General features: G+C 36.7%; 1 protein-coding gene across 3 annotated transcripts; it reads right to left on the reverse strand.

Annotated features, from left to right (window-relative positions):
• Positions 1-601: 601 nt before the first annotated feature.
• On the reverse strand, positions 602-27,641 carry LOC132696976 (protein mahjong-like). 3 transcript variants are annotated; one of them, XM_060662191.1, is made up of 14 exons: positions 27,283-27,641; positions 27,080-27,230; positions 26,889-27,026; positions 26,524-26,833; positions 24,739-24,860; positions 19,803-20,483; positions 17,671-17,889; positions 14,149-15,345; positions 6,696-7,312; positions 4,592-4,676; positions 4,326-4,535; positions 3,912-4,271; positions 3,751-3,814; positions 602-959 (listed from the first exon to the last, which is right to left on the reverse strand). In XM_060662191.1, exons 1-14 carry the CDS (start codon positions 27,399-27,401, stop codon positions 808-810), a joined length of 4,425 nt encoding a protein of 1,474 aa, XP_060518174.1. In that variant the 5' UTR covers positions 27,402-27,641; the 3' UTR covers positions 602-807. The 3 variants fall into 3 exon arrangements, with proteins under 3 accessions (XP_060518174.1, XP_060518175.1, XP_060518172.1); XM_060662192.1 differs by having other exon boundaries at positions 603-947; XM_060662189.1 differs by having other exon boundaries at positions 603-968.
• Between the last annotated feature and the right edge of the window lie 231 nt (positions 27,642-27,872).

Consider the following 27,872-nt stretch of genomic DNA (forward strand, 5'->3'; position numbering starts at 1 on the left):
CGTAAACTGTAGGATTACGCCTTTAATTTTTACCTCTAGTCAATAAAAAAAGCACACACCACCCCACTTTCCTTGCATAGATAGAGCCACCAGCATCATTAAACAAAAGTGGATTGAATTTCTCTCATCTTTAAAACAGTTAGTCACTACTATGGTTAATTGTAAATTTTAGTAGAAACTGCGGTTTAAAATTAAAGATAACAATTACGTGTCCTGAGCACCATTCCCGCATTTATGGAACACCTTATTTCGTTGCCATTATTAGGACACACGGTATATAGCAATATAGCTCTCTAAAGTCTGAAATAACCATGATGCTTAGAAGAAAACAAAGCCTATTAATGCGATTTGGTTTTTGTAATTATTTCGACCTCCAAATAAACATTCTATGTTGAAATGTTAAATACTTGTAAAAAAGGATGACTTGGTATCAAATAAAATAACCGGAGTGTATTTACAATCTTTTATTCGCTCGTTGAAATCACATGGAATATGTATGTACATACTTATAGTTCGTGCATTTAACCATCTATAGACATACAGATTACAGGATGCCCACACAAACCAATATTATCTCTCGTTACGTAATCTCCACTACAATAAAAACTCTGCCCATAAAAAAAAAACAGTAATCACTCATTGAAAATTTTATCGTCATATGATGACTGATCCACCGCGCACTACACTTTCGTTCGCCCATAAACTCGCGTTTGTGTATGTGTGGGCTGAGGGAAGTACCGAATATAAAATTTCCCGATAAAAATTGATTTAATAAGAAAAATGGCTCGCCGCGGTTTAAATCTAAAGCTAAAAAAACATTATGTCTCCCATAACGGAATCCGACGAATCGGACTCGCTCGACAACGTCGTCCAGGTCTCGTCGCTGTCGCTTCCATTGTCGTCGTCTTCGTTGTTATCGTTGTTGGCCCCGTTGTCGTTGTCCGCCCCTAAATCGATTACTACGTGATCTAGAATTATTCATAAAGTATAAGTACATTATAAATGTCCAGACATTTTTTCTTTGGGATTTTAGAAAAAAAAGTTAAATGTAAAAGTTGTAGGTACAACTGAAAGTTTTCTTAGGTGTTAAGAGTTAGAGATAAAGAGAGAGAGAGAGAGAGAGAGATAAAAAAAGAGTGGCAGATAAAAACATATTTAGAAACGTCTTTCAATATTTGGGGTTAAGGTAAGTGTCAAGTAAGTACCTCTTACTCTCAACTTGCTTATTTCAAATTAAACACCGTATATTTTGAGATTCGGTGCGAAACGATGAACGTATCTGAAATATGTATAATAGAAATCTGGAGCAGGCATCGTTTAATTCAATTATATCTATCTCTAGCAGGTTGGCAACATTCTATATACTATACACGTTGATCTAAATTAAGTGTTCATCATTGGTACCTTTGTTATGAGTAGAGATACAAAGTCGTTTGAATTAGCAAACGAAGCAACATTTTTTCCACTGATTACCTTGGTGAAAACAGAAAAACCATTAAATGTAGGGTTTACGAAAAAATTAGGAAAATGTACTCTTGTTAAATGGAACACCCTCTATATTTTTGACTCTAACGTTCCGAACCGAACCATATTTGAAATAAACAGGTTTTTTGATTGTATCGTATTTGTTCGGCTGACCATTTTTTCCCTTCACGTTCTATGCACTACATTGTAAGTAGACTACAAAGTAAAAGTTTAAATTTAATAAGAAAGGATACTCAAATTCTCATATTGTCAATTTGTTTTATATTCATGGCTAATGTTACAAAGTACTAAAACTGTGCTACTAAGATGCTCTGAACAAGCCAACAGGATGATTGGCGAAACGTCAGCAAGTTCGACTCAACAGCAACCAACGCAGGAGGAATCCAGAAGTATTGTAAATAGTGTCCTAGATTCTTGACACGTGGCACTTACTCTAGCCCCAAAAATTGAAAGGCATTTCTAAATTTCCTATACCATCTAGAAAAATATTTATTAATCACTTCTAAGAAACAAATATTTAAAAAGGAGAAAAATGCAAATAATTTATATTATATTGGCAAAATATATTTTGAATTTTTTAATTTTGCCACTAAAATCGCTGCTTGTTGAGACGACCACGAGTTGTTGTTTTCTGATACTGGCAACTTTAGGGTGTCTCCAAATAAGTTTATCTTATCTTTATATTTCCCAGGTTTTTGCTGGATCTTTTCTAGTAATAATAATAATATGTTTTTTTAAAGAATCATTAAAATTCTATACGTGATGGACTTCGCAATTTGCATAAAGTTTGGTGATTGGAAGACACGGAACAACGATATGGCCAGCTAACAGACCTTAGAATTCCATAAATTTCTTTAGGAGCATTTAAAAAATTAAATTTTATTTACTAGGCAGCAAAATAAGAAAACAGGGACTGAAATAAATCATATACGTACCAATCATTCTAATTATGCTATAGAAAAACTAAAAGAGCTATCGATTATGTCTAGAAATGAATGGTGGTCCCTTTCTACATTTTGCAGAATAATTAAATAAATAAATAAATAATGTAGTTAACCACGGCAAAGTTTGATTTATAATCATATTAATTATTGTTATTGTTTACATAATAAAAAATATTAAACAGTTTGAGAAATGTGTTTCTGGCCTAATGAAGACCTCAAAACAAGTTATGAAACGGAGAATGGAAATAATGTGAAAACTTACTTTTGGCATTTTCTGCCTTAGAAATTTAAAATAACCATAATGTGTTATATAATATATACAGAGCATCCCATAAGAAGAAAAAATATGTTTATCTTTATCCGTAAAATAATTTTTACGGATCCCCTGTATGGGATTTCATAAGATTTAAAAGAACGTTCAATTGTACCATAAAACTTTTGTATTAACATTTTTTCTGAGAAAAAAAGTAGGGCGGGTGTGGACATTTATAATGGATCGCGGGGTACAGTGTGTCCCATCTTTGATGATTTTACGGTGCATCTTTCTTATTAATAGAGCTGCTTTCGTGAGCCAAGGCTACATGCCATAGTTATTTTGGATTTTTAGATATACAGTGTTTTTTTTTTTAATTTTGCCATTTTAGACACCCCTTGTAGTTCTTTGTTATGCACAAACTTATCAAAAACTGGTCTAGATGGAGTATCCTCAGTAGAATCCAGGGCGCAGTCACTTTATATACATGCATTTTATATAATTTGTGTTGAAATTCTTTTCTGGTATATTTAAATTCCACACGAGATAAAATCATGTTGGATGCTGATAGTGTCTTTGCAACCATGCTTTACACTACCTTAATTGCCTTTTTTTAATTTTCAACTATATATATAACTTGTCAAATTATCACATTACGTGTAAACTAAGGGAACAGGAGCATTTAAGTAAATATAAGAACAATGTTCTAAGACATCGTCACATATAACGCTGCTTATTGGTCAGCGGGATTTTTTTTCTAAATTCACATCTTTTCGACATTTTTTTACAAGAAATAGGTGGTAACGAAAGGAATAGCATTATAATACAGAGCTATGGCTTCCGAAATATACAAGCACAAGAAATTGATTTAAACATATCTGTCATGCAAATTTTAAATAACATTGAGCATGAATTTTGTTTTTTTTTCAGAGTCGCTTTAAAAAGTAATTGTAAGTTTAGTTAATTGTCGAAATACCTAAACACTGCTCTGTGGAATTTGAACTCAATTTATGTTCACGAGCGGGTTTGGCAAATTAATTACAATTGCTAATCAAAAAATCTACTCACCATCTCCATCCGATCCGTCGTCTTCGCTGTTATCGTTGTCCAAATCATCGTCGTCTTCCTCTTCCTATACATAAAAAAACAACGCCAAGCAATCAAATATAAGGTCAAATAATCGCTTTCAAATTGCGCAATATCCCCTATCTGCTGCGGGCATACGTTACCTGCTCGTCTTCATCGTCCCTCCTCCTGCCTACGTCGTAGAGGCGCACTACCGACTCCTGCACCGAATTGTACATCCCTTGATTTTCTACCATCGCTATCTGGGTGTCGTAGCAATTCACGGCCAATTCGTAAATATTCCGCTTAACGTCGATCGTCGCGATGCTCGAATAGTCGTTCGAATCGAACGTCTTGAAGCTGGAATCGAACGAGGAGTCGCCGTCATCCATCTCTTGTTCCATCGAAATCGCGTAGAGGGCGCTGTTGACGGGAGAAAAGGTTACCGCGCATTGGTTTAGCGCCGGCACAGTCTTGAGTAGGTGGAACGTTCGAATGTCCCAAACTTCCGTGTTCGACACGATCTAAAACGTAAAACGATATAGCATGGCGCTGCGGGATGGGTAAATAGAAATCACCTCCAAGCCGTTGGGATGAAAGAGCCCGCTTTGGGTCTGGTTCAGTTTATCCAGCTTGTGGATGGGTTTGCCCGAATTTACGTCGAACAGGACGCCGTCAGATAGAATGAGTTCGTCGTTCATACTGAACGTGGCTTTGTTTTTCGTGTACTGGTTGCTGATCGTCGGTATTAGGCGAGTAATTGAGGAACCGGTGTTTGCATCATATATCTACAATCACACAAATTAGTGGTGTGTAGAGTGTACGTGAGGGTATGGTCGTTTACCGTAGCTACTTCGCCTTTGGTCCCGAGTATCCTATCCTGCGTTACTTTGCTGTATTCGACGTGTTCTTCGTCGTGAAATGGATACCTAAAATGGGGAAGTGCGTTTGGGTTTATCGTAGCGCCAACCTTGTTTGATTTGACGATTTTAATCGTTAGGTATCAATATTTACGGCGCAATTTAATACAAAATTAATAACCAATTCTGAGCTTTACGCTTTATGTTTTTGTCTGTGTTTTATTGTATCACAACGGAAACTGGTAAAGCTAAAACGCCAGATAGGTCGTTCGAACCTGACCAGAGTGTCCCAAATTATAGTTCATAGAAAACGCCTTTAGGCTTCTTTATCAGAGGAATCCTGGAGCCTTCATCAGCTTGTCTGTTATTTTGATGTTTAGCTTCAAATAAAGGAAGATCAAAATTGCGTTTAGCAACATTAAACAATTTTACATAAGGCTTCATGACATAAGAAAAGAGGACCAAATATGGTCTACAACACGTAGTTCGAGTGTTGAGGTTCCCTCAAGTAGGGCGAATAAGCGAATTTCAGAACCTGTGAACTGAAGATAAAAACCGAACACCAACTTGATGGATACAAATTTATAATGTTGATATCCAGAAAACATCAAGACCGACACACCGACAGATTTTCCGTGACATTTTTTCAACACAATTCTGAATGTCTTATACAATTTTCCAGAAAATAACAAAAAACGAAGTATCAAGCCATTAATAAAGCACAACATATAAGTCACACAAGGAAAATATTTTTCTTTACTACGTGAAACAAAAAATTTTTCAACTGAGAAAAAATATCTGGAATTTAAGGAATTCTGGAGATGCCATCAAATATGATGCTTAAGATATCAATGACTATGATGTGAACTTGTCAAGCAGGGATGAGTGGGCTCAGTGTAAGACTAGTCTCATGGAGGTACGCATGAACACGTTGGGGCTGTCATTTATGAGGAGCACCGAAAGACGGAATTATCAATCTTGCAGAATATTTTAAAATGGAAGTGCATGCTATCGAGGTTTGCGCAAGGATATTGGAAAGGGAGCAATTTGTATGGAAAAGAAGTAACGTATTTTTTGACAGTCAGGCTTTTTGAAGGCCAAAATATTTTAACCCCCGTAGGCTTTCGGGACTGTAGAAAACCGCCAAGAGGCGTTAAGGTGTCATAATAAGCTATAGTGACATCATATCAGGGGATAGTGGACTCAAAAATAAAGAAACAAATAAAAAAATGGCATATACTACTAGTATTTTGTGACTACAGGAATGACTTCACTCGACGCTGGTAATAACTGTGATTTCAGAGACCAAAATAAATCACTTTTCCAGACAATGTCGCAACTCAGTCAGTCGGGAATGACACACACACATGAAAGATCATTCCCAATTGTACAATATCATAAAAGCCACCTAGGGCGCATCAACTTTTTTCGCAGCAGCGTCACTGTATTACCTGATAGCTATATGTCATCAACAGATCAACAGCCGATGTTGGTTATATAATGCCAATCGGTAGGCAATGCAATCAAATGAAGCGGGGAAACTGACAGTAATAGAAAGTCCTACGAAGAATCTCACGACCCCGCGCCCTACTAACAATGAAAAGATCAAATCTGAAAATTCATTTAGGACTGTACACTGTACACTGCACCCTAACATACCGAGGGTACAAGATCGGTTCTGCTATGAAGATGACGAAACGATAGATGTTGTGCTCAATGGTGGGAAACATCAGGTGCGCTAAATTGGGGCCCGGTTGATGATCTGAATAAGTTATCCTTCTTAAGCAATAACGAACTTTTACGAGGGCCGAGTCGATAGGGAAGTGGACCGCAACGGAAGATCGAAATATGAAACACATTATAAATCCTAAATCCCAAGTAAAACATTTTAAGGGACTATGTTAACAATTTTGCTGTAAAGTGACATACAGTAAGGAAAATTTCCAGATTGCGCGTTTTTGTACCCTACAAGAAGGGCTAAGAAGTTCTTTAAAGTTTCTCGAACGTAGCAAAGAATAATAAATTTTTTAAAGCTTAAAATAACTCAATACCATGCTCACGTCGAGCGGACTCTGAAAACGGACTTACTTCATCTCGAAATTCTTGATGCCCCACAGGGCGGACACGGGATGACCCCACGTGGAACTGGTCAGCACGAACTCACCGGTCCTGTTCGGCTCGATGTGGACGATGTAATTGTCGTGTGCGGAAAAACTACTCTCTTCGTTGCCCGTGTGCTTGTTGTATACGTGCACATCGCCGTTGTAGTCACCAACTATCACGGACCTATTGCCGGGCAGGAATTTCGCGCACGTAAAGAACCCCTCGTCCGTCGACGACCTTATCGTCTGGACGGGACAAAACCTGGAGTGGACGAACCGGCGATCCATCGTCTTCGCTTGGTACCCCAGAGTCCTCCTCGCGGCTCTCACTATAAAGTTGTTGGCGGTAGTGATCCGCGGCTTCGGATCCGGACACTTGTGCGGCACGAACAAGTTAAACTGCGGACATGTCGCCATCGGGTACTTGCATAGGGCGTGTTGGTTGGTCAGGTATTCCGTAATGATAGAGTCGAGGGTCACCCTAGGATGGTCCGCGGGGTCTTCCTGGATACTCCGTCCGGGCGTCCAGATCAATGGCTCGCCGCTCACTTTTTTCTGCAGCCGTGAGTTCTGAGCCGACGGACAGTGTAAGATTTTGCCAATCTATAGACAAACAGAATACGTCATTTTATTGAAATTGATAAAATCCAATCAATGTGTTCATCTAAATTCACCAACCAAATCTCCTCTTTATTCCACTTGAATAGCTTTTATATTGAAATGGAAGGTGAAAAAATGTTTTTGTATTATGGTAGTTCTTATTTAATTCAGTCAGTATTACCAGTCCATATTATAGGAGCAGTGATATTAAATTTCAAACACACATCTTTTTAAGATGTATTTGAAATACATGAATTATATTCAAATACGAATTTAAATAATTAAATTAAATAAAAATATAAATTAAAATTTGTATCTAAAGTTCTATTACAGAGAATCTGCATACCTGCACAAGGCAAAGACAGGTAGGTGAGACAGAATAATCTGCATTCCAGCGAATAATAAAATAATACAAATTTGACAAAATAAATAAGAACTGAAAGTTCAGATTTTCACGATATTATATATTTTTACATGACAATTGTTTCGACAACAACGTGTCTTTATCAAATGTAATATTTACAAACTACCTGCTACTATATATACCGAAAAGTGACCATAACATCATAATTAATGTTATTGTGAGAATTTAAGTTCAATAAAGGGGAGGTATTTCAATCTAATTGATCGTTAAGCAATACATTTGAATGTCTCATTTTGTTAATCTCCATGGCTCCCAATAAATTTAATTTTCTACTTTTTGTGGCTGTATGTAAAATATCAAAATTGTCGTCAAAAATGTGTTTTTATGTGTTTAAGTGTGTAGCATAATTAGAATCTAGACTATTGTTTTTAAACGCTCTTTTATGTGCGGTAATGCGTTTCTTGACGGATCTACCTGTAGACACTTGGTTTTTGAGATTTGGGACATTTCCTTTTATTGTGTTTTAAACATTTTCCTATTGTGTTGTTAGTTCTGAAAGCAATTTTTAAACCACATTATTTTGACAAATATTTTGAAACTTTTTTACTAGGTTCTCCTATGTATGTAATTGTTTTAAATTGTTCGTGTTCTGTATTAGGTTTCGGATAAATAGAGTTTACTCTTGTCTGAATGTTTTTTATTTATAATTTTATCTATAATGGACGGATTGTAGCCGTTGTTCAGTGCAATTTGTTTAATGATATTAAGTTCTTTGTTGTAATTTTCTGTTGATTATGTGTGTATAAGGGTGATTTGAGGTGTTATGTATGACTGTGTCCGTGTGTGAACGTTTATGATAAATTGAAAAATCTAATTTGTTTTGCGCTTTCGTAATAGTTAAGCCTTGGCCCTCATCTACCTCGCTCCTATCTTGTACCTGGTCTATGAATAAATTATTAATTGTTAAAAAAAATTAAGTTTACCCAGAAACAATAGGTATGAAGGTGGGAATTACTTTTTAGGGGAGGATCCGTTAAAAATCAAGACGATATACTTTGAGACACACCATACCCACGATCTGCTCCTGTAAGTATAAGGAATATGTAACCACGTTGCGATAGGCTAAATTAACAAAAATTTGGTTTTCTTTTATTTTCCTGGCACCACGTCAAATGTTCTTGATCACTGATTATGGCCAAATCAAATTATGAATAAAAGTTGTTGCATAGCGTTGTTGCCAATCAATGGGAAAAGATCATCAAAAATCAAACAGTTTCCGAGGAATCCAATATTCAAATATTTCGAAAACAATATGTTTTATCAAAATAAGTTAAGTATACATTTCTTACTTAGAAATGGTGAATTTATCATCAAACAATGAGATTATTGGGCGTAACCAGCGTCCCCTACATGATAGGCGAAACAACAGAATGAATGAATGATGAATGAATCCAAGTTTTTATGTTGACATTTGAAATATCGCTAGAGCAATAAAGTTATAACAATTTCGAGAATTAAATTTGAACACACTAATGAGCGATATTTCACTAAAGCATATTTGGCTCAATATCATTATTTTCATGACCTTCCTGTATTTACCTGGTGTCCCAGTAAGGGAAACGAGGTATGGTATTAAGCAAACGGACGGTCCTAGAAATAAAAAAAAAATAGATAGGACAAGAGAAAATGCTAGAAATTATTTTCGAGTACTACAAAGATTTCTAATATTAACATGGTTAAATTTGAAAGTTAAATTCGAATTAATTTTGTTTGATACTGTTTGCTCTATCTGAAATTGCTAAAAATAATAAACGCATCGATAACTTGTTTTATGCCATAAGGGCCGAGCAAACCAGTGAAAACCGCTTCTCTATATATTAACCTCAAATATGAATAAAAGAACTTTACCAAAAATTTACCCTTGTCAGGTTGGAATTAATGCCTTTTAATTATGAATTAATGTTTTTTTTATTTTTTTTAAGTTATTTTTTCTAAAATAACTAGAAAACTTTCACAATTTTTGCAACACAGAGAAATTTAAAATTCCAACAAATGTAAGTTCTTCATCCCTTCTTAAATAGATTTACTCCTAGGCACCGACGTTCATTATCAAGAACGGGGCGTATTATTCGAATTCGTGAGTTTCCTCACACTCGTTGACACACGACTAGGTTATACAATTGGAGGACCCCTTCCTCGCGAATGCATTTCATACATTGAAAGTTCTGATGAGGATTCAGAATCTAAAACATACTTATCATTCTTCTACAGATTCCCTGCTTCAAAATTTCTGGAAAATAGAAAAGGTATTTTCTCAAAATAAGATTTTATTCCCGGAAAATTAGTTAGCTGAACAAATTTTTCTAAATTCATTCAACATTCTTCCACGTGGTCCCACTGAGCATTTTTAAAACTTTTCCTTGGCAAAAAGGAGATTTTTAAATTTAGAAAAACGTTTTGAGAGAAATCCAGAACTTTTCGGAAAGTATAAATTGTTCATAGATGAGTATATTTCTCATGGCCATGAAGTATAAGTATAAAATGAGAATCATGATAATACATTCTTCTTGTTACGCCATTGTGTCCTAAGGTATAAATTAGAAGTACAAAGTGGAGAGTTGTTTTTAATGCTTCTATGAAGATCTCCAATTGAGTTTTGTTAGATGATATAATGTTCAAAGGTTTTTTCATTCAACCTGAGTTATTTGACATTCTGGTTTGATTCCAAAGTTCAAGATTCATACTAACTTGTGACTTAGTAAAAATGTTCCGTAAGATTGTTGTTTCCCTATAGCACACTTTCCTGCAGAATATCTTGTGGAGCGCCAACAATCCTCTTAGTTGCATAGAGCTACTTACTGTGGCGTATGGTACTAATAGTGTTCCATTCTTGGTACAATAAAGGAACGTGCAGTTCTAAACAAGGAAATATTTCCACTAGCTGCTAATACAGTTCTTCAGCAGCACGTTGATGACATTCTCGCAACAATTGATTATTATGACAATCTAAAGAAGACTCAAAGAGAGCTAATATTATTTTTTAACTCCGCTAATATCGAGCTTGATAAATGGTCCTCCAATAGTATCAAATAGTACCAAAAACTTTTTTTGTTTGAAGTTCATTATTTACAACACTCAAGAGATGTATAATATTAAATATAAAGCCTCTTGAAGTAAAGTTTTGTGTAGCGCATCAGATTCCATCTTTAATCAGTTTACAATTATTCTCCCGAAGAAACCAGAGAAACGTCATACTACGAAAAGGCATGTTCTCCCTCAGATTTCGATCAATTAGGAGTTATTGTTCCCGTTATTATAGTGGCAAAATTTTTCATGTAGAAGATCTGGATTCCTAAAATTGACTGGGATGAAAAGCTCACGACGAGTTTCATTCAGAATGGTTACAATTTCTTTCGAAAATTCTGGAACTCTAAGATTTGAAAATTTTCAGATGTATGTTTTCTTCAAGTCAGTTTTGTGATGCAATTTATGTTCGAGCAAGGTATTCAGATGGTACTGTTCCTTGCAATTTGGTAATATCTGAGCTCTGTGGAGTGACCACTCCTAGCAAACTTGGCTTCAAAGGTTCTTTCAGTTCTAAATGGTGAACATTCTTGCAACACATTCTCAGACAGTACTGTGTTGAATAAATTCTCATTCTTCAAGATGGTCTATTTTCGTATCAAATCGAGTTTCAGAAATTCAACGACTAACGTCGGGCTTTCATTGGAGACATATTTCTGCTGGTTTTTCAAATTAGATTCTGTATTCAGAGTTCTGGTTCGGTGGTCCAAACTTCCTAAAAAATACTGAAATAAATCTTAAAGGTTTTGATTTCACAGGGACCACCAACCAGAAAAAAGAACAGTGAAAACTGTACTCCATTTTATCGGAGGGGATCCAAGTTCAGATTTTTGTTACGAGTTTGTTGTTTAGAGTTATGTGAGTTAAGGTCCAATAAGGTAACTTCCAATAAGGTTCTCCTTAGATTATCTTCTTTTATAGACGGTTCTGGACTCCTGAGAATGCGAGTCAGGTTTTCATATGCAGACTTGCCTTATGAACAGAAACACCCGTTGTTACTTCCGTCCAAAAATCTAGTTCTTTCATTAATACTAAGGGAGGAAAATCTGAAACTTTCCCATGCAGGTGCACAGACGGTTCTTTCCAACTTTCGGCTAAGATTTTGGCCTCTTAGTGGTTTAGTAGAGATTAAAAAGGACAATTCGTAATTGTGTCATATGTTATAGATTTAAGGCACAATCCTGTAAACAATTAATGGCTAATCTTTAGTAAAAATCGCACGCAACCCTCTACACCATTTTCCAACGTGGGGGTAGATTTCGGAGATCCATTCTTTACTAAATCTTCTAGAGTGAAAAGTGTTTCCCTGAATAAATCGTATAGCTGCGTGGTCATCTGTATGGTCACCAAGGCTGTTCATATAAAACTAGTTTAGAATCTTTCTACAGATGCATTTATATTGACACTTAAATGATTTATTTCCCGCAGAGGTTGTCCGTCAGTAATACATAGTGACAATGCCACAAAGAGATTAAGTAGAAGTTTATTCCACCGAAAAGTCCGATCGTGATCGCTTATGGGAGGCGACCATAAAGAGTACTAAATATCATTTACAAAGAATAGTTTCTAAATTCGAAGAGCTCACCAAATTCGCGACGTCATAAAAATAGTGCATACATCAGCAGCATTACCAAGGTATGTGTACTACCAAATGATGAAAATGCGCTCATTAAATTAGTTGGAAAGTAAGGCTTTTAACGCAGGGCAGGATGTTGGGGAAGACCGAACAATAAAATAAATTCTAAATACGCTAGAGGCCAGACAAGCTTGCACCCCGTGCGTGCTGGTAATTGTTCCTTTCGTTTTGTTGTTTCTTCGATGTTTTGGCATAGATTTTATTAATTTTCCGATTCTTAAGAGTGAAATCTCGTTCCTGGATTATGTTAAGTGTGTGTTATAAAAAAAAGATTATCATTTTATTTGTAAAAGCAAGGCATACCATGTTGTCGATAATTAGGTCACCTCATTAAAGTGCTTGCGAAAACTTTTTGGTTTTTGAAGTTCCCGGATGTTGCATCCGCATCAATAAATAACATGAAAGGTTTTGGAAGAGAACTTTAAAATAACTAACCTTAAACAGAAGTTATTTAAAAAATTTAAGACAGTCAAAGTTAATTTGATCGATCGTTAATCTCGAAAATCTATGTATCTGGTGGAAAGGAGTTGGCACCATCGCCCAATCTCAGATGGTTGACATTTTTTTTATTTACAAATCTGTTGCTGAAGTTCCGCCAATTATCCTATAGGCTTCTTCTTTATCAAGTTTGATTTATAAACAACCGACGTAGAAGTAATCCAAAAGATTTGTAAATAGTAGAGGCGTGACAGTTCAAACGGCTGAATATAACCTAAGCATATTGTGCCTCATGGAAAATTACCGAATTAGCGGATAATATTGGACTAGATAAAACTATAAATACAAGTTTAGGTTACAAAACTTTGACATCTCGATCGCAGGCCATTTTACGCAGGTCAAATTTATAGGTCTCCAAGATTGTGTAATCGGTTTACGACCAGAACAGCGAAATAGGCCTAGAAGAACGGGCGATTGACGTTATGTATCCATGCATCACAAGCACCAGGTTGTGTCAAAGTTTAGAATGTCAATGAAATCTCTCCTCAGGGAGAAGTAAATGTTTCGATATCCAAACCGGCATCTGAGCCTAATCTTGCACTTGCTATCACTGGTTTCTTTTCACTTTCTGGCCTCATTCGAGTTAAAATGCTACAGTTATATATACCGTATGGGGTCTAGACTCTAATCAACGCTCCACTAACGCTTCTAGCGAATTCGTACAAGAAGAAATGAGAAATGAGAAGAAAAAAAATGAGTAACATTATTTATCTACTGCGTGGTTATAACCGCGCACGTGAATAGCACATATGATCAATCAATATTTATTCAAAGGTATCTTTGAGACCGTCACAACCTCAACTAATAAATTAGCGTTTCATTCGGTAAATTAGGGCTAATAAGACATTAATAACAACCCTTGGAAGCGGAAATTTTTCCTAAAACCCAATCCGAGCATCTTATTCATATTTTAGCTTAGGATACCGATATTGAGATGTAGTTTGCAATGGGCTGATATCGTTGCCTTTATTCCTTTTCTTCACTTAGTGGTAAGCTAAGCAATCGCAATCGTGATACCAACGACTTCAAGTTTATAAAAATGTTTTTTTCTAGACACCAATATTTACTTAAGAAATTGTTCCGCCCCTCCCCACTTTCCTTGCAGAGATTGAGTAAATAGCATTAAACAATTACAAGTTCTTGTAGAACGCGAGTTTTAAAACTTAAGATAACAATAACGCCCCCTGGCCACCTATGAAAGGGAAAATCATGTTTTCCCTTCTGGAACACCAGATATCTACATCAGCAAATTCTTACGCTGTGCGGCGTCGTCGGAAACATCTGAGGCTGCTTCTTGACCAGCTTGATCGTGGTGGGCATGGCTCCGTTGACGACGACGCCCCCGCTCCCACTTGGCAGGTTCTCCAAAGACGCGGACGCCTGCAGGGCCCTCTGCGTTGAAGGCGAGGTGAACGATAATCTCGTGCGCGATGGCGTGAGGTTCGTCGTGTACCGGAACTTGGTCGGCTGTTGCGACGACAGCGAACAGATGGCATTGCTCAGGTTCGCTTCCTTGACGAGCGTGGCGGCCGCGTCGCCGTACCCCTTGGTCACTAGGTGCTGGTGGATCAACTGGAGCAGTTGGCGATCGTTGAATTGAATCTTGGTCTGCGCGACGACGTTCGCCTTGTGGATCCGGTGGATGTTCGCGAGCGAAACCTCCAGGTCGCTTCCCGCGTACTTCGTTTTACCAGACAAACGTTCCAGAAGCTCGAGTGCGTATTTCTGGAACGTTACGTGTTCTTGCCGTTTTTCCTGCAGGATCGGGTCGCGCATCAAGTTCTGTAACTGGCCGCTGGTGAACAGAGGAAGCTTCGACACTATCTGACGGACGGTTTCGGACCGAGCGAGACCCGCTAGCGCTTTACACGCGAGAGTCCTCATCGAATCGGCGTCCGTAATCGGGGTCTTGGCGTTCATCAGCTGCAGCAGCACCATGATACCGCTGTTCGATCGCACGCAGTCCCACACCTTCTGGATCAACTCCTCAGAACTCTTGAACTTGGTTTTTTTATTCGGCGACGCGGTCGAGCCTTGCGAGAACCTCGAGACAGAACCGCCGATGCGGTTCACCGGCGCGCACACGCAATTCACTATGACGCGCAGCGCGGCTTTCTGCACGTCCGCGTCGGCGACGATTTCGCCCTCTGCCGCGCCCAGGATGATGTTAAATCCAACGGTGATGCTCTCCTCGGGCAGGTCGACCTTCTCGCAAAACAACAGCTGCACCTTAGGCATGACGCACGCGATCGCGAGGACGTCGAGGGCGGAGCGTACTGTTTCCGCGCGCCCGCTGTAGTTCCACTCGTACGCGAACGCGATTATTTTGAGGAGCAGAGTGACCCCGCCCAGTTTGAGAAGGTGGTCGACGGGCGACCAGTGCGACCGGAACGGCATGTTCTGCAGCAGGAGCTCAATGTGCCCTTGGATCTCTTCCGGAGATAGTTTGCACGCCTGAAAAGTAGATGCAACTCTTTAAAAAGAGTGTGTTACGGTTCAATTTTTACTTTACGGAGGTGCGCGACGCGAGACAAGTGCCCTTATTTCACAACATAAAAGCATTAATAAAAAAGGAAAGGGAAAACGCTACCATTTTTCGATATGTTATTCCAAAATTTCCGTAATAATATAAATATAGCAATTAATATAATAATAAATGATGAAACCGCCGCAAATTTAGAATCAATCAGAAAGGGTTATCTAGGAGGTACCGTTTCCTTCCTTGGGTCTTTCCGAACTCCAAGATATCCCTGTGATTTGTTGTCTAGCGACGTGTTAACATTTTCTCGTCCGTGATATATCACCAGATAGGGCTTTATGTGTAGTTTTTGATCAAAGGTTGGTACCGCCATTGTGATCGTTCAAGGATCAGTGAAGGGCTACGAGAAGGGTATCCTTCCAGTAGTTTGTATCTGTGTGTCCTTAGAGGGTCCCTAAAACCGTTGGTCGGAATTATCAACTCTATAACCATCTATAACCAAAGTCGTGGATCAGTAAATAAAATCATCAACTATTTGTTACTTTTGGACCCGAGGCTTACCTCCATCTACCTTTCGTTCGGTATTCTTCGGATTTGCAGTTCATGTGGTGGAAAGTTACTTCGTTACTCAAGTGTATATTTTCTAATTTAACGAAGGTAGTACAGGTACACCGTAGCGCCCGCAGACGCCTGTTTTGTTATTTATTGCTGAGGGGAAGTGACGCGTTGAGCCTGCGCGCAACAGGGTTCCAGAAATAACCATAGGCATTCGCGACGTCTTTGTCTTAGGTTCCAAGTGCGGCTACACTTCGAAAATCACTATCTTCATCAAATAGGTATTTGTAACCACTTTTGCTTGAATTGGAATTTAATGCCTTTCCGTTTGCACATCAAACTTCCGCATTTTGCATAAGTTATGAATGATGATATCACATCCTTGACCTGCCGCCTCTGAGTTATAGCAATGCGGAACCTTGTAACCTTGCGAACGCTTCGGGAGCTTCTTAAGCCCAAACCCATTATTTATGGGTCAAAACCTTTGCATTTCTAACTAGGGAAATGAAACTACATTTCGAAACTGTCGTAGTCAAACTCTCATAGATGTAACGCTGTGACGGAGGTCGATCGCATTACTGTAGCCGCATGCACCCTATGCACCTATGTATATAGCAGACCAGCAGTTCTGGTACTTCACAGACCACGTTTTACGTCGGAACTAGGACTAGAATGTCACCGTGCCCTCATTGACGTGTCAGTCTAAGGCTGCCGGACATTATAGGCCTCCTGTCGGTCTGGCGAAGTCAGTTATTAAAGGGTTGATAAAGAAAAAGTCCCGGAAGCAATTTCAAAAACAATGAGATGATAAAGAGTACTATTTCGCTAGCTCGGATGCTATTGAGCTATCCAAACCAAAAGGCAGCCAAACAATACCAATGTCCAGGGAAAAGCTACGCATGGCCAGAGATATTTTTACGGGTCATCGCTTAATCAACAAACAACAATTCAGACAAGGCTTGAGTAGCACTCCCACATGCAGGGTGTGTGAAGAGGAAGACGGGACATTAGAACACATTCTGTGCCAATGTTCTAACCTCTCGTTTCGGTGCGAAGCCATGCTTGGTGAATCATATCCATCCCCTACGGTAATCAAGGAGACGATTCTGGAAGCTGTCATTGCCTACGTGGAGTTACTAGGCTTGACATAAAGCAGAGTGTCTAGAAGGAAGCACAAATACCTGGGAATCAATATATCAGACAGAGGAACCTTAGACTGCATGATTTACATCTAACACATAATTCTATTATAAAAAGCACTGACCATAAAATGAGGCCCCAGAAATGGAGGACAGCGGCAGGAAAATCGATAGTCGAAAGAATATCAAATGAAACAATCCACGTTATTACGAGATAACCATGAAATAAGAATGAACCAGGTGATATGAACATGACCAAAGGAAGGAGGAACGACGTATAAAAAACGAAAACATAAAGAAGTAAGTGAGAAAAGACCTTTAAAGGGAAATAAAATGGCTAATCTGATGTTCAGGAGTCTCCGTTTTGTTCAATTTTAAAACCCGAAATTTTGTAGTGATCATGTATTTTACTCAAATCCAATTTTGTAGTGTAGAATCATCAGCAAATTAACTTATTTTAAGCAGTACAGATATTTGTTTATTTTTTTTTTAATGGTTTTATTTTAGTGCCCCGAATGGCTGGAGTTGTTACCCAACTAAATATATCAGAGAAGATATTTCGCATTAATTTTACAGCATCGTCAAATACCTGACAGCACTACGTACCTTGTAAGGAGGCAGCGCCGGTAGGAGGGGAGTGTTGGTTTTTTCGCTGGGTCGCATCTGCGACCTTTTGATGAGCTCCGCTTTGGTGTAAAGGTGGGCCTCCAAGTAGCGCCTGTAAGCGACGCACACGTGTCTGACGATTTGTCTCGCGGCGCACTCTTGGTCTTCGTTCAGTTGACCCGTGTCGGTGTCCGGAAGTAATATCGGCAACGTTGATATCTGCGCGAATTTAGTAATTGCGAATATTTAAAGTTGTTTTTATATTTTTAAATTGGGTGATAGCCGAAAATAACGCTTAGTATAAAGTCGTCACATTTTAATCCACCTTCAAGATCAGATTATTTTCCGGTAAAGATGCATGATCTAGGGTAGGTCCTAAAGATACGTAAAAGTCGTTTAGAAGTTTCAAAAATTTAAATTATCAACGAGACACAAATATATTGGTGCTTTAAAAAATAATACACGTTTTGTTGAATGTCTAAAAAGATCTGTCCTAGGTGCGTCGCTCAGGTCTATACCTCACAAACCTAAACTATAAAGAAATAAGTAACTAGAAAATGATAAAAACTTCAAGCGTCATACTAAGAAGAGTGGTCTGGATCCTCCTGATATGTAATGAATAAGGTGGGCCCTGGGGGCAATGTCTTGGGGCCCCGTTCATTTTTAAGTTAACAAGTGGTAATTAAAATAAATAAAAATAAAATAAATGAAACTAGAACTCTACAAAAACCCTCCCCACTACATGCGCTCGTTCATTTTGTATGTTAATAAATTGTAATAAATAAACATAAACAAAATAAATAAAAACTAGAGTTCATAAAAAAACATATTTTACAAAAACGCTACATCGGAACGATATTAAGAACCCAATTAAAGCAAAGAACTTTCCATGTGACCTCGTTCGTTTTGTAAGTTATTACCTTGTAACTGTAATAAACCACACTTTAAAGTATGGATTTAATGGATTGTCGAGATATTAAGCATCTAATTTAACCCAATTTATGATTTTTCCAGTTTCACTGGCACATATTGTTATCCACTGTTTGACTTTGCTCATTTTGTAAGTTAATAAGTAGCAATTCCAATAATAAAACTAGAGCTCTGCAAAAACTAGTTTAATGCATTTGCCGGACGATATTAGGCACCTAATTGAACCCAATTTAAGACGTTTCCATTTTCACCTGCACCAATTGTTATCCAATGTATAACCCTTTTCAATTTGGAAGTTAATACCTTGTAATTCTAATAAATAAATAAAACCAGAACACTGCAAAAATCCTATTTTAAGAAAACCGTATCTTAATTGCCGGATGAACATAATTTAAGAACTTTCGATTTTCACAAGCACATATTGTTATCTACTGTGTGACCTCGTTCACTTTATAAATTAATACGTTGTTATTGTAGTAAACGCGTACAACTATAGAAAATCCTATTTTACGAAAACCATACTTTATTGGACGAATTTCATGGTTTTCCGGTTGATATTAAGCACCAAATTTAACCTAATTTACGTTTTTTTCATTTTCACCGGCATAGATTATTGTCCACTGTATGACCTTGCTCAATTTGTAAGTTAGTAAGTTTCAAACACTATTTTGATAAATTGCCGATTGATATTAAGCTTCCTAATTGAAGCTAATTTAAGAATTTGCCATTTTCGCCACCACCGATTTTTATCCACTGTGTAATCCTGTTTACTTTGGAAGTTAATGAGTTGTAATTAGGCACCGAATTGAACCTAATTTAAGAGGTCTCCATTTTTACCGGAACAGATTGTTATCCACTCTATGACTTGCTCATTTTGTAAGTTACTCAGCTGCAAATCTAGTAATAAAACTAGAGCTCTAAAAAAATCCTACTTGAATGAATGGATAGATTATATTAAGCACCTACTTGAACCTAATTTAAGAAGTTTCCACTTTCACCCACACAGATTGTTATCATTCTAATAAATAACTTAAATAAATAGAACTAGAGACTCCGCAAAAAACTCCATTTTACGAAGATCCTAATTGATTACTACTTAATTGAACCTAATATTAGAACTTCCCCCTCTAGTAGTTTATGTACGTAAATAACGAGTAGTTTATAGAGAAAAGGTATTTTAATAACGCTGTCGTGTCACTTACGACATTATGCAGTTTCCTGAGGCCGTCCTGCGCGTCGAACTCGTCGAGGATGACCTTAAACTGAAACGTCAACCCGAAAAACATGATGGCCTGACAGCGTCCCGAATCGTGGGAGCACTCGAGCAACCACAGCGCGTACTTAACCAAATTCGTCACTATGTATTTTGGCAATAGGCACACCCGTTCCATCGCCTCCTCGCAATAACCCAAGTAATATAAACATATAGAGACACCGGTGGCGGCGATCGAGGGGCGTGGCACCTCGAGTAGCGCCTCGAGACCGCGCCGCTGGATGAACTCGATGGAGAACTTCTTGTGGCACAGCAACGCGGCCAAATATTTCAGTGCTTCGAAGGCCAACCGCGCCTCTTTGGTCATCCGCACGTTGACGTAGCACAGGATCAAGTCGAGAGCGGTGTTGTCGTGGAATGCGTGGCTGAGGAACTCCTGGTACTCGCCTATGGGCGTCAAATACCTGAGGATCAGTATCTGACGCGTCGCAATCGTAGGAGGGAATATTTGTACGGTGCCGATCATGAAACTTTCTAGTTCGGCCCACGACGAGTTGCTCGTTTCCGAAACGTTGCACACCTTCTGCGGGCTCGCGTCCGGGGAGGGGGCCGCCGACGAGCCGCTATCCAATTTGAGGCGTTTTCTCCTGCTGGTTTCCGTGTCGGAGGTCTATAAGCGACGAAAGCGCGGTTTGGTATAGATCGTAGACAAATTAGCTCCGACCACATTTGACGAATTTATTTATTTTTTTAAAAGAAACTTCCAAAGGTTTACTCTAACACTGATTAACCGGTAATTTAAAATTTAATTCTCATTTATGAAAACGCGCCCATAAAACCTACTTAAACCTTAAAATGCAACATACAATCGCACAGGAGAACATTATCTGATTCATTCGTTTTGCTGATACCATCAATAAATAAATGGCATTCATCATTAGACAAAGATATCGAAAGAAATTAAAAAAGCTCAAAAAGCGGACCTACATTTTATAATATCAGAAAGTATGATGGGTATTTCCACAAAAATCAACTTCAATTTGAATAAATAAATTTTTTTCAGGTATACATATATAGAATAATCTGCCTCAATAGAAAGATGAAGAGCTACATTGTTCATTAACTAAAAAAAATTTTCAAAGAAACTTCTACAGGCTACCGTAATACTATTTACAATTTTTCTGGATTCCTCCTGCGTCGGTTGTTTATAAGTTAAAGTTGCTGAAGAAGAAGCCAACAGATTTGTAAATAGAATTACTGTAGCCTGTGGAAGTTTCTTTGAAAAATGTCAACCATCTGAGATTGGGCAATGGTGCCAACTCTTTTGCACCAGATAAATTTTTGAAATTAAAGATTTTGTTGTGTCTCCTACAGATTTTTGAGATTAACAGAGCAGTCTTAAAATCCAATATTTCCTGTATGATCGATCAAATTAACTTTGACTGTTTAAAAATTTTCAAATCACTTCTGTTTGAGGTTAGTGATTTTAAAGTTTTTTTCCTCTTCCAAAACCTTTCATGTTATTTATTGATGTGGATGCAACATCCGGGAAATTCAAAAACCAAAGAGTTTTCGCAAGCACTTTAATGAGGTGACCAATCGTTTTACCAATCATTGTTCAGAGCTTAACTGAAATTGACTCTCATTCTGCTCTGTACTTGCTTATATATTGTTGGAGGTGGTGGGAACTAAAGGAGGGGGACAGATTGCCATATTGGTAAAAGGTAAACAAGATTTCTCGTTGGTAGATGAATTGATTACATGAAAGAATTTCAGTTTTATCGCTGTTAAAATTGTTTGGTTGCTTATAGATTTCTATAGATCTCGAATTATTTCATTTAGCTCCGCCCCCTTTAAACAATATATAAGTAGGTACACAGTAAAATGCGAGCCAGAATCAGTTAAGCAGGATGATTGGCGAAACGTCAGCGAGTTTGCGACGCAGGAGACATCAAGATTTAATTATTTATAACTGATTATGCATTAAAATTTATTTTTACCAACAAAGCTTAAAAGATTAAAATATAATCTCGATCAAATCAAAAAACCCTTTTAGGACTTTTAGGATGTGCACAATTTAGCTTTTTCGATTTCGTGGACTTAATTAACCTCCACGTTGCAACAGAAAATATATAGAAACTTTATAATCGCCCCAATAACCTAACTAAACTCAAACCACTTAATACAAAAATTAATCCTATCGATAACCATGACCGGTTGTTTTCTTTCCTTTTTATTTTCAACAGTACTTTCTTTTTCTTTCATGATCTTAAAACATTCGCTCATGAACCACACTTTTATTGCCACAAGGGTCAAAACGTTTCATGGATATGTTGGGTAACTGCCATCAGCTCTTGTTTCTCGAATGTATTCTTTGCCACATATGCATGGAATTCTGTAAACTACTGGTATCTCGAGAGGAATTTTGTCTTTGACAGATCGAAGATGTAGAGAGTTATCAGCAAGTTCGATTCAATAACCGACGCAGGATATTCAGATCCCTACACTATATATAGTTAAAATCATGAAATTCACGATATCTACAGTATAATTTCGACTCATGCAATGAAGACTATAGTAACTCATTTTTGACGGTGTTGGAGTTACTATTATGCAGTGCATATACTTACCAACAACTTTTACTACGACATATATAGCATGTCAATAGGACTCAGAAAAACAAAATTGAGATATATTATCAGATAGAAAAAATATTAATGGATGGTAATAAAGCAAATACTTTAAACGTATTTTTCTCAAAACCAAAAATAATGAATTACTATAGCCTTCGCTGCATGAGTCGATTTGTGAAAACATCAGCTTGCGCGGCGCCTGTATATATGGTAATGTGTCCCGTTTTGTTTATTTTAAACAGGCTACGACAAAAAAAACAAAATAACAAAAAAATAAAATTTGTGAAAGAATAAAGCGGTATTTTCGACAGCTTAAACGCAAAATCCTCAAAATCCTTAAAATTCATCACATTACAGATTTTCACGCAAAAATTCGAAATTTCAAAATTAAATCCAAAATATTTATATTTCAGTGGATTGCACCTTTCATAATAGTAACGTATTTGTCAAAATAAGAAGAATGTTGACTTTAGAACCGGAAATATTCATAATCCAAAATTATGGAGAGGGGAAAATTCTTATAAGTATCCAAATATTCCATTATGCAGAAATTCCATACATAAGTTGGTAAATAAATTGACCCCAACTGGATCTGTTAGTAATGTAGAGACTAAGAAAAGATATGATGAAAATGTGTTAAGGCGCAATAAAAGGTCAACCTTTAGCATAAATGGCACTCAACACGTGAGATGGTAAAGAAAAGAAAATCAGCCAAAACTTAAAAAAGGAAATATTTCTATGGACTCAATGTACTTTTTTGATAACACTTGTAACGCAAATTCTTATTGCAAATGCTGGAAACATATTTATCAGACAAGTTGGAAGAATTGTGTACTCAGTACCATCAAAATATGTATTTTAAGCTGCAATGGTACAATTTTATGGTCGCCTTTGATAATTTGCGATATGTTTCTTTGGCGGCGTCTTAACCAAGTCACATATCAAAGACCCATTGAAAATGACCGACAATTTTTGAAGCAGAGAATACTAGAATCCGTGGGATCAACGTTAAATTGAAAATTGCAAATATAAAATTACGTCCACTTTTTTAAAATTTCGATATGCAATATGCAAAATTGTCGATTTTCTACAACCCCTTATTCTGACAAATACATACGTCACAATTATGAAATCAATCAATTAAATAAAATAGGTCATATTTTAGTTTTTTGCTTTTTGAATGATTATGTAAAATATCAAAAGTATATTCAAAGCTGTGTATTTCTAAATCTACAATCTGAAGTTTTATTTTAATACGCCCTTTTATGTTCGTCAATGCGTTTTTTAAATGTTCTACCTGTTTGTCCGATATAAATTTTGGGACAAGATCCACATTTCAACTCCGGATTTTTGAGTTTTTCGTAATTTAGTTTTATTGTTTCTTAGAAAATGTCCTATGGTAATTTCAGTTTTAAAAGCAATATTAATACCAAATTTAGATGGATGTTTCGAAAATTTCTTGCTAGATTCTCGTATGTATTTTATTGTTTTATAAATTTTGTTTTTAACATGGGATAGATAGAGTTCAGAGTAGATGTGTCGTAACCATTGTTAAAAGCTATTTGTTTTAGAATATTTAATTCTTTTTCAAAATTTTCTATAGAAAGTGGTACATTAAGTAGTCTGCAAAATAAAAGCATAAAAGTCTGGACTTTTAAGACCATTTTTAGAAGACAACCTCAAAAAAGCATAGATACCAGCGGATCTGTAAGATGGCCTCCACGATCTCCAGACCTTTCAGTTTTAGATTTATTTTTATGGCGATATATACAAAACAAAGTATTTAAAGAAGATACGAGTCAGTACAGAACTTTGAGAGACAATTGATTCAACTTTAGAAACTCCTTTAAATGATTCTTTGTTAATAATTGTTTATTTGGCGTACTGCTACAAATAAAATAAAATATGAAAAAAGAAATTAAAACTACTTTTTACTAATACATTTTTCTGAAAAAATGATTTCCAATTAATGTAAAAAATAATATACTATATAATAGTTTTCACTGTAGTCCTAATCATATTTTTCTGTATTGATGACAACACTATAGCTCAAATCTGTGTGGATATAGGAAAAGCAATGGGAAAGAATAATGTTTGTGTTAGCAAATTATCACAAAAAAGTTGAGAATTTCTAAAGAATAGTCGCGGAGTGATGCAAATGCAAATCCAAGAACTTTACTTGATCAGACAATAAAAGCACAATCTTTGACATGTTTACAGCAACGACATTAGCATTACTGCGGCGGTGCGAAACAGATAGATCTACGTTGAGCATTAATCAAAAATGGTTACCTGAGGGCTGGCAAACTCGTTCTCTAAGCTCTTTTTCCTCTTCTGCGAGGAATGGTTCGTTAAAATCTCGTCGTCGACGGCGTTTTCCTCGATTTCCACCGACTCCGACGCGATACCGTTAGCTGGAAAGACAATCGTAGTAACAGTTTGAAAGGGCCTTTGGTTTTTTGGAGTCTTTTCGAACAATAAGAGGTGGTACGCATATTAAACTTTTCAAAATTGAAAAAAATCGACAAAAATATTTTTTACAAATTTCAAGGAATTATAAAAGGAAATATAATAATATAAAAAAAGTTATAATATAATACATAAAATATTAAAATCTTCAAAAAAAAAATCAAAATTCTTCTGTTGATAATTACCTCTTACCGCTTTGTTAAAATAAAAAACGACTATTCCTTTTTGAAAAGTTGCTTTGCTTATCCAAAAATAGAAAAAAATATGATTCGCTTATATTTAATATTAAAAATCCAAAATTAAGCTTTACATACATGTCCCGCGATTTTCTAAATAAAGTTTCGAAAACAGTACTTCAAATTTTGTTTAGGACTCTATTTGCCCACTAGTTTAACCCCATATCCGTGACAACCTTATTAAATGTTGATTATAATCTACAATAGCGATTTGCTAAGTTTTAAGAAGTTTTATCCTCCTTTTTGATTAGTTGATACAAATTTAGTGGAAATTCTTGAACTAACTTACCAAAATCAGCATTGTAGTAAAATTAATAGATTTTTAAAAATATTAACATACAGCGTGTTTCAAAAAACGCTCCTACTATTTCTAAATAGAATAATAAAAACTAACGCTAATAAAGGTGGTTCGGGGTTCTGTTAACGAGCCCCCAAAATTGTTTTTTATTTCTAAGATAGGTTTGGATTTCAGCGAATGTATATAAAAAATATTAAAGCAAAAGTCACATGTCATAAGAACTATAAGAAAACAGGAGATGTAGGATGATGTATAAGCAATATATTTTGAGAGTGCAGTAAAGTCATGAGGGACCTGTTGTACCTGGTTTTTTATTAAAGGTAAATTTGAGATTGCTGGTTTACCAAACATCATGATTCTCAAAGGTCAGGTCTTGAACAAGCCTGTGGATATTTTAGACTAATTTGCAGATGTTTTTAACAGTCCTATCCTATTCCAGAGGGCGATAGTTAAAAAATCTGAAAGTTTTCAAGTTTGTTTCCTGTATAACAGATTATTTTTGAGACTGCTTTGCGCGTTGTAACATTTTCCAGAATTATTTTTACTACAGAAACTTCAATTATAGGTACTGCGCTTAAATTCTTGAATTGGTAACACTACTTGTAAACCTCTCGTACTAACTTTTTGAAGTTCTGGAATTGGCCTGCAATGTGTGTGTAACACAATAATTTAAGTTTTAGAGGTCTAAATTTTATTGAGGTATCTTAAACATATCAGAAATAATTAAAAAAAAAAAGATTGTTAAGGATTACTTTCCCAAGGAAATGCTATATTCTATATATCATAGAAACTAAAAAAGGAGCTGGCCATATATAATGAAAGTGAGTCACAGCAGTACATGATGACGCAGACTGACGCTTGAAATAAAAGAGCCAAAATGACAGTTTTTCTTCTCTCTTTTTTTACTTTAGCAGGAGAGTGAGGATAAGAAATTATCAATAAAGGGCTGTTCATGAGCAGATTATAGTTGAAGTGCACAAATATGGTAAGAGCGCGTTTATGTTTTTATGATTCCCCTTTAAACTTATCCCAGGGTAATTATTTGCAGTCAATCAAGTTTACTCGAGGTCTTACCTATAGTCATATTGGAATTCACTTTTATAATCCCATCTCCTCTGTAAGGAGGCGATTTCATTACAGACAAATGGGCAAAGGGTCGCTGTGTGTTAGAGTTGTTAAAGTTTTTACAGAACTCGGACGAGTTTTTCAATCGCTTTAATCTCTGTATCAATAGCGGCACCAATCTGCTGTTCTGTTCTCTGAACTTGGTGGCAATTTCTGGTATTTCCATCGCCGCGGCTAGCACCCCAGTGGCGTAGCTTTGGAGCGGTTCAATAGAATTTGTGGTCCATTTTATTAGTCGATGAATCAGGCCGTCCATATCCTAAAAGCAAAAGTGAAATTGCATCAAAGCAACTACCATTGACACTAACTATTACTTGAAACACTACCGATGTCTCCAAGCCAGGCATAACGTCCAACAATAAGCGACATGCTGCTATATTCAGTTGGTCGATGTCCTGACCTGTAATACCTGACCGACTATAATATGACTCCCGTAAATAATCATTCAGCAACTGAAACATTATCAAATGTCTCATATTAATCACACTCCTGCAGAAAAGCTTACTTTGCTCATAAAGTTATCCTTGCGAAACATGGCTTTTAAAATCTGTCCCAACTTACAGTCAGGATCTGTACGCGAAGGATGTCTTTCATCAAAAGGATCAGGGTCCATTTTTAAATAATTCTCGGTTTCGACTTCTATTATTTCCGCCATCCTAAAAATACAATTCAAATGCAATATGAATATAGGCCTGAAATGAATGTTACCTAGTGAGTGTAGGGATGGGGTCATAATTGGGCTGACCATTCTCGTCTTCCCAATTTTTTATCAAAGTTGATATTTCGTTCATCACATTGGGATTATTGGTGTTGTTAACTTCAGCCATAGCAATTAGTATCCAATACTTCGAAAAATGAAAAAGAAATTATGCGTTTTTACATAACCTAACTTTTTAAACAAAACATAAAGTTCTTGAATTAATTTTTCCAAACTAAACTTAAGCTAAGTCAGAAACAACAATGAATGTTGAACAAAGAAAAACACGTATTTAACTCGAAGGACTCGATTACTCCTTCGTAACCATCATAAACCGCACTTGAAAATTCTTCTTCACAGATAAACAACTTGTCACGCGTTGTATGTTCCAGTCATGCTTGCCAATGCACTATAAATGATTAAAAAACGTATGTAATAGTGTGATAGGCAAGAAAATTATTTGATGGGAAACAACGGATTCTAGACGCAAAGCCTTTGTGAGTGACATACGACGAATCACATAACTCATACGTTCCATCATAGACTTTCAAATTTTGTGTTATTTTAATCTAGGCTTAACTATTGAAAAAATGTATAAATT

This window comes from Cylas formicarius, unplaced genomic scaffold (assembly GCF_029955315.1).
Source record: "Cylas formicarius isolate icCylForm1 unplaced genomic scaffold, icCylForm1.1 PGA_scaffold_1__22_contigs__length_36826433, whole genome shotgun sequence".
In the NCBI taxonomy this organism is placed as follows: domain Eukaryota; kingdom Metazoa; phylum Arthropoda; class Insecta; order Coleoptera; family Brentidae; genus Cylas; species Cylas formicarius.

What these genes read in the sequence shown, in the direction of transcription:
- LOC132696976 (XM_060662189.1), bottom strand. Translation starts at nt 27,401, where the DNA reads ATGGCTGAAGTTAACAACACCAATAATCCCAATGTGATGAACGAAATA. An exon ending in CCCATCCCTACACTCACTAG is followed by an intron (nt 27,231 to 27,282) that starts GTAACATTCATT and finishes TTGTATTTTTAG; the next exon opens with GATGGCGGAAATAATAGAAG. An exon ending in GAATTCCAATATGACTATAG is followed by an intron (nt 24,861 to 26,523) that starts GTAAGACCTCGA and finishes TTGTCTTTCCAG; the next exon opens with CTAACGGTATCGCGTCGGAG.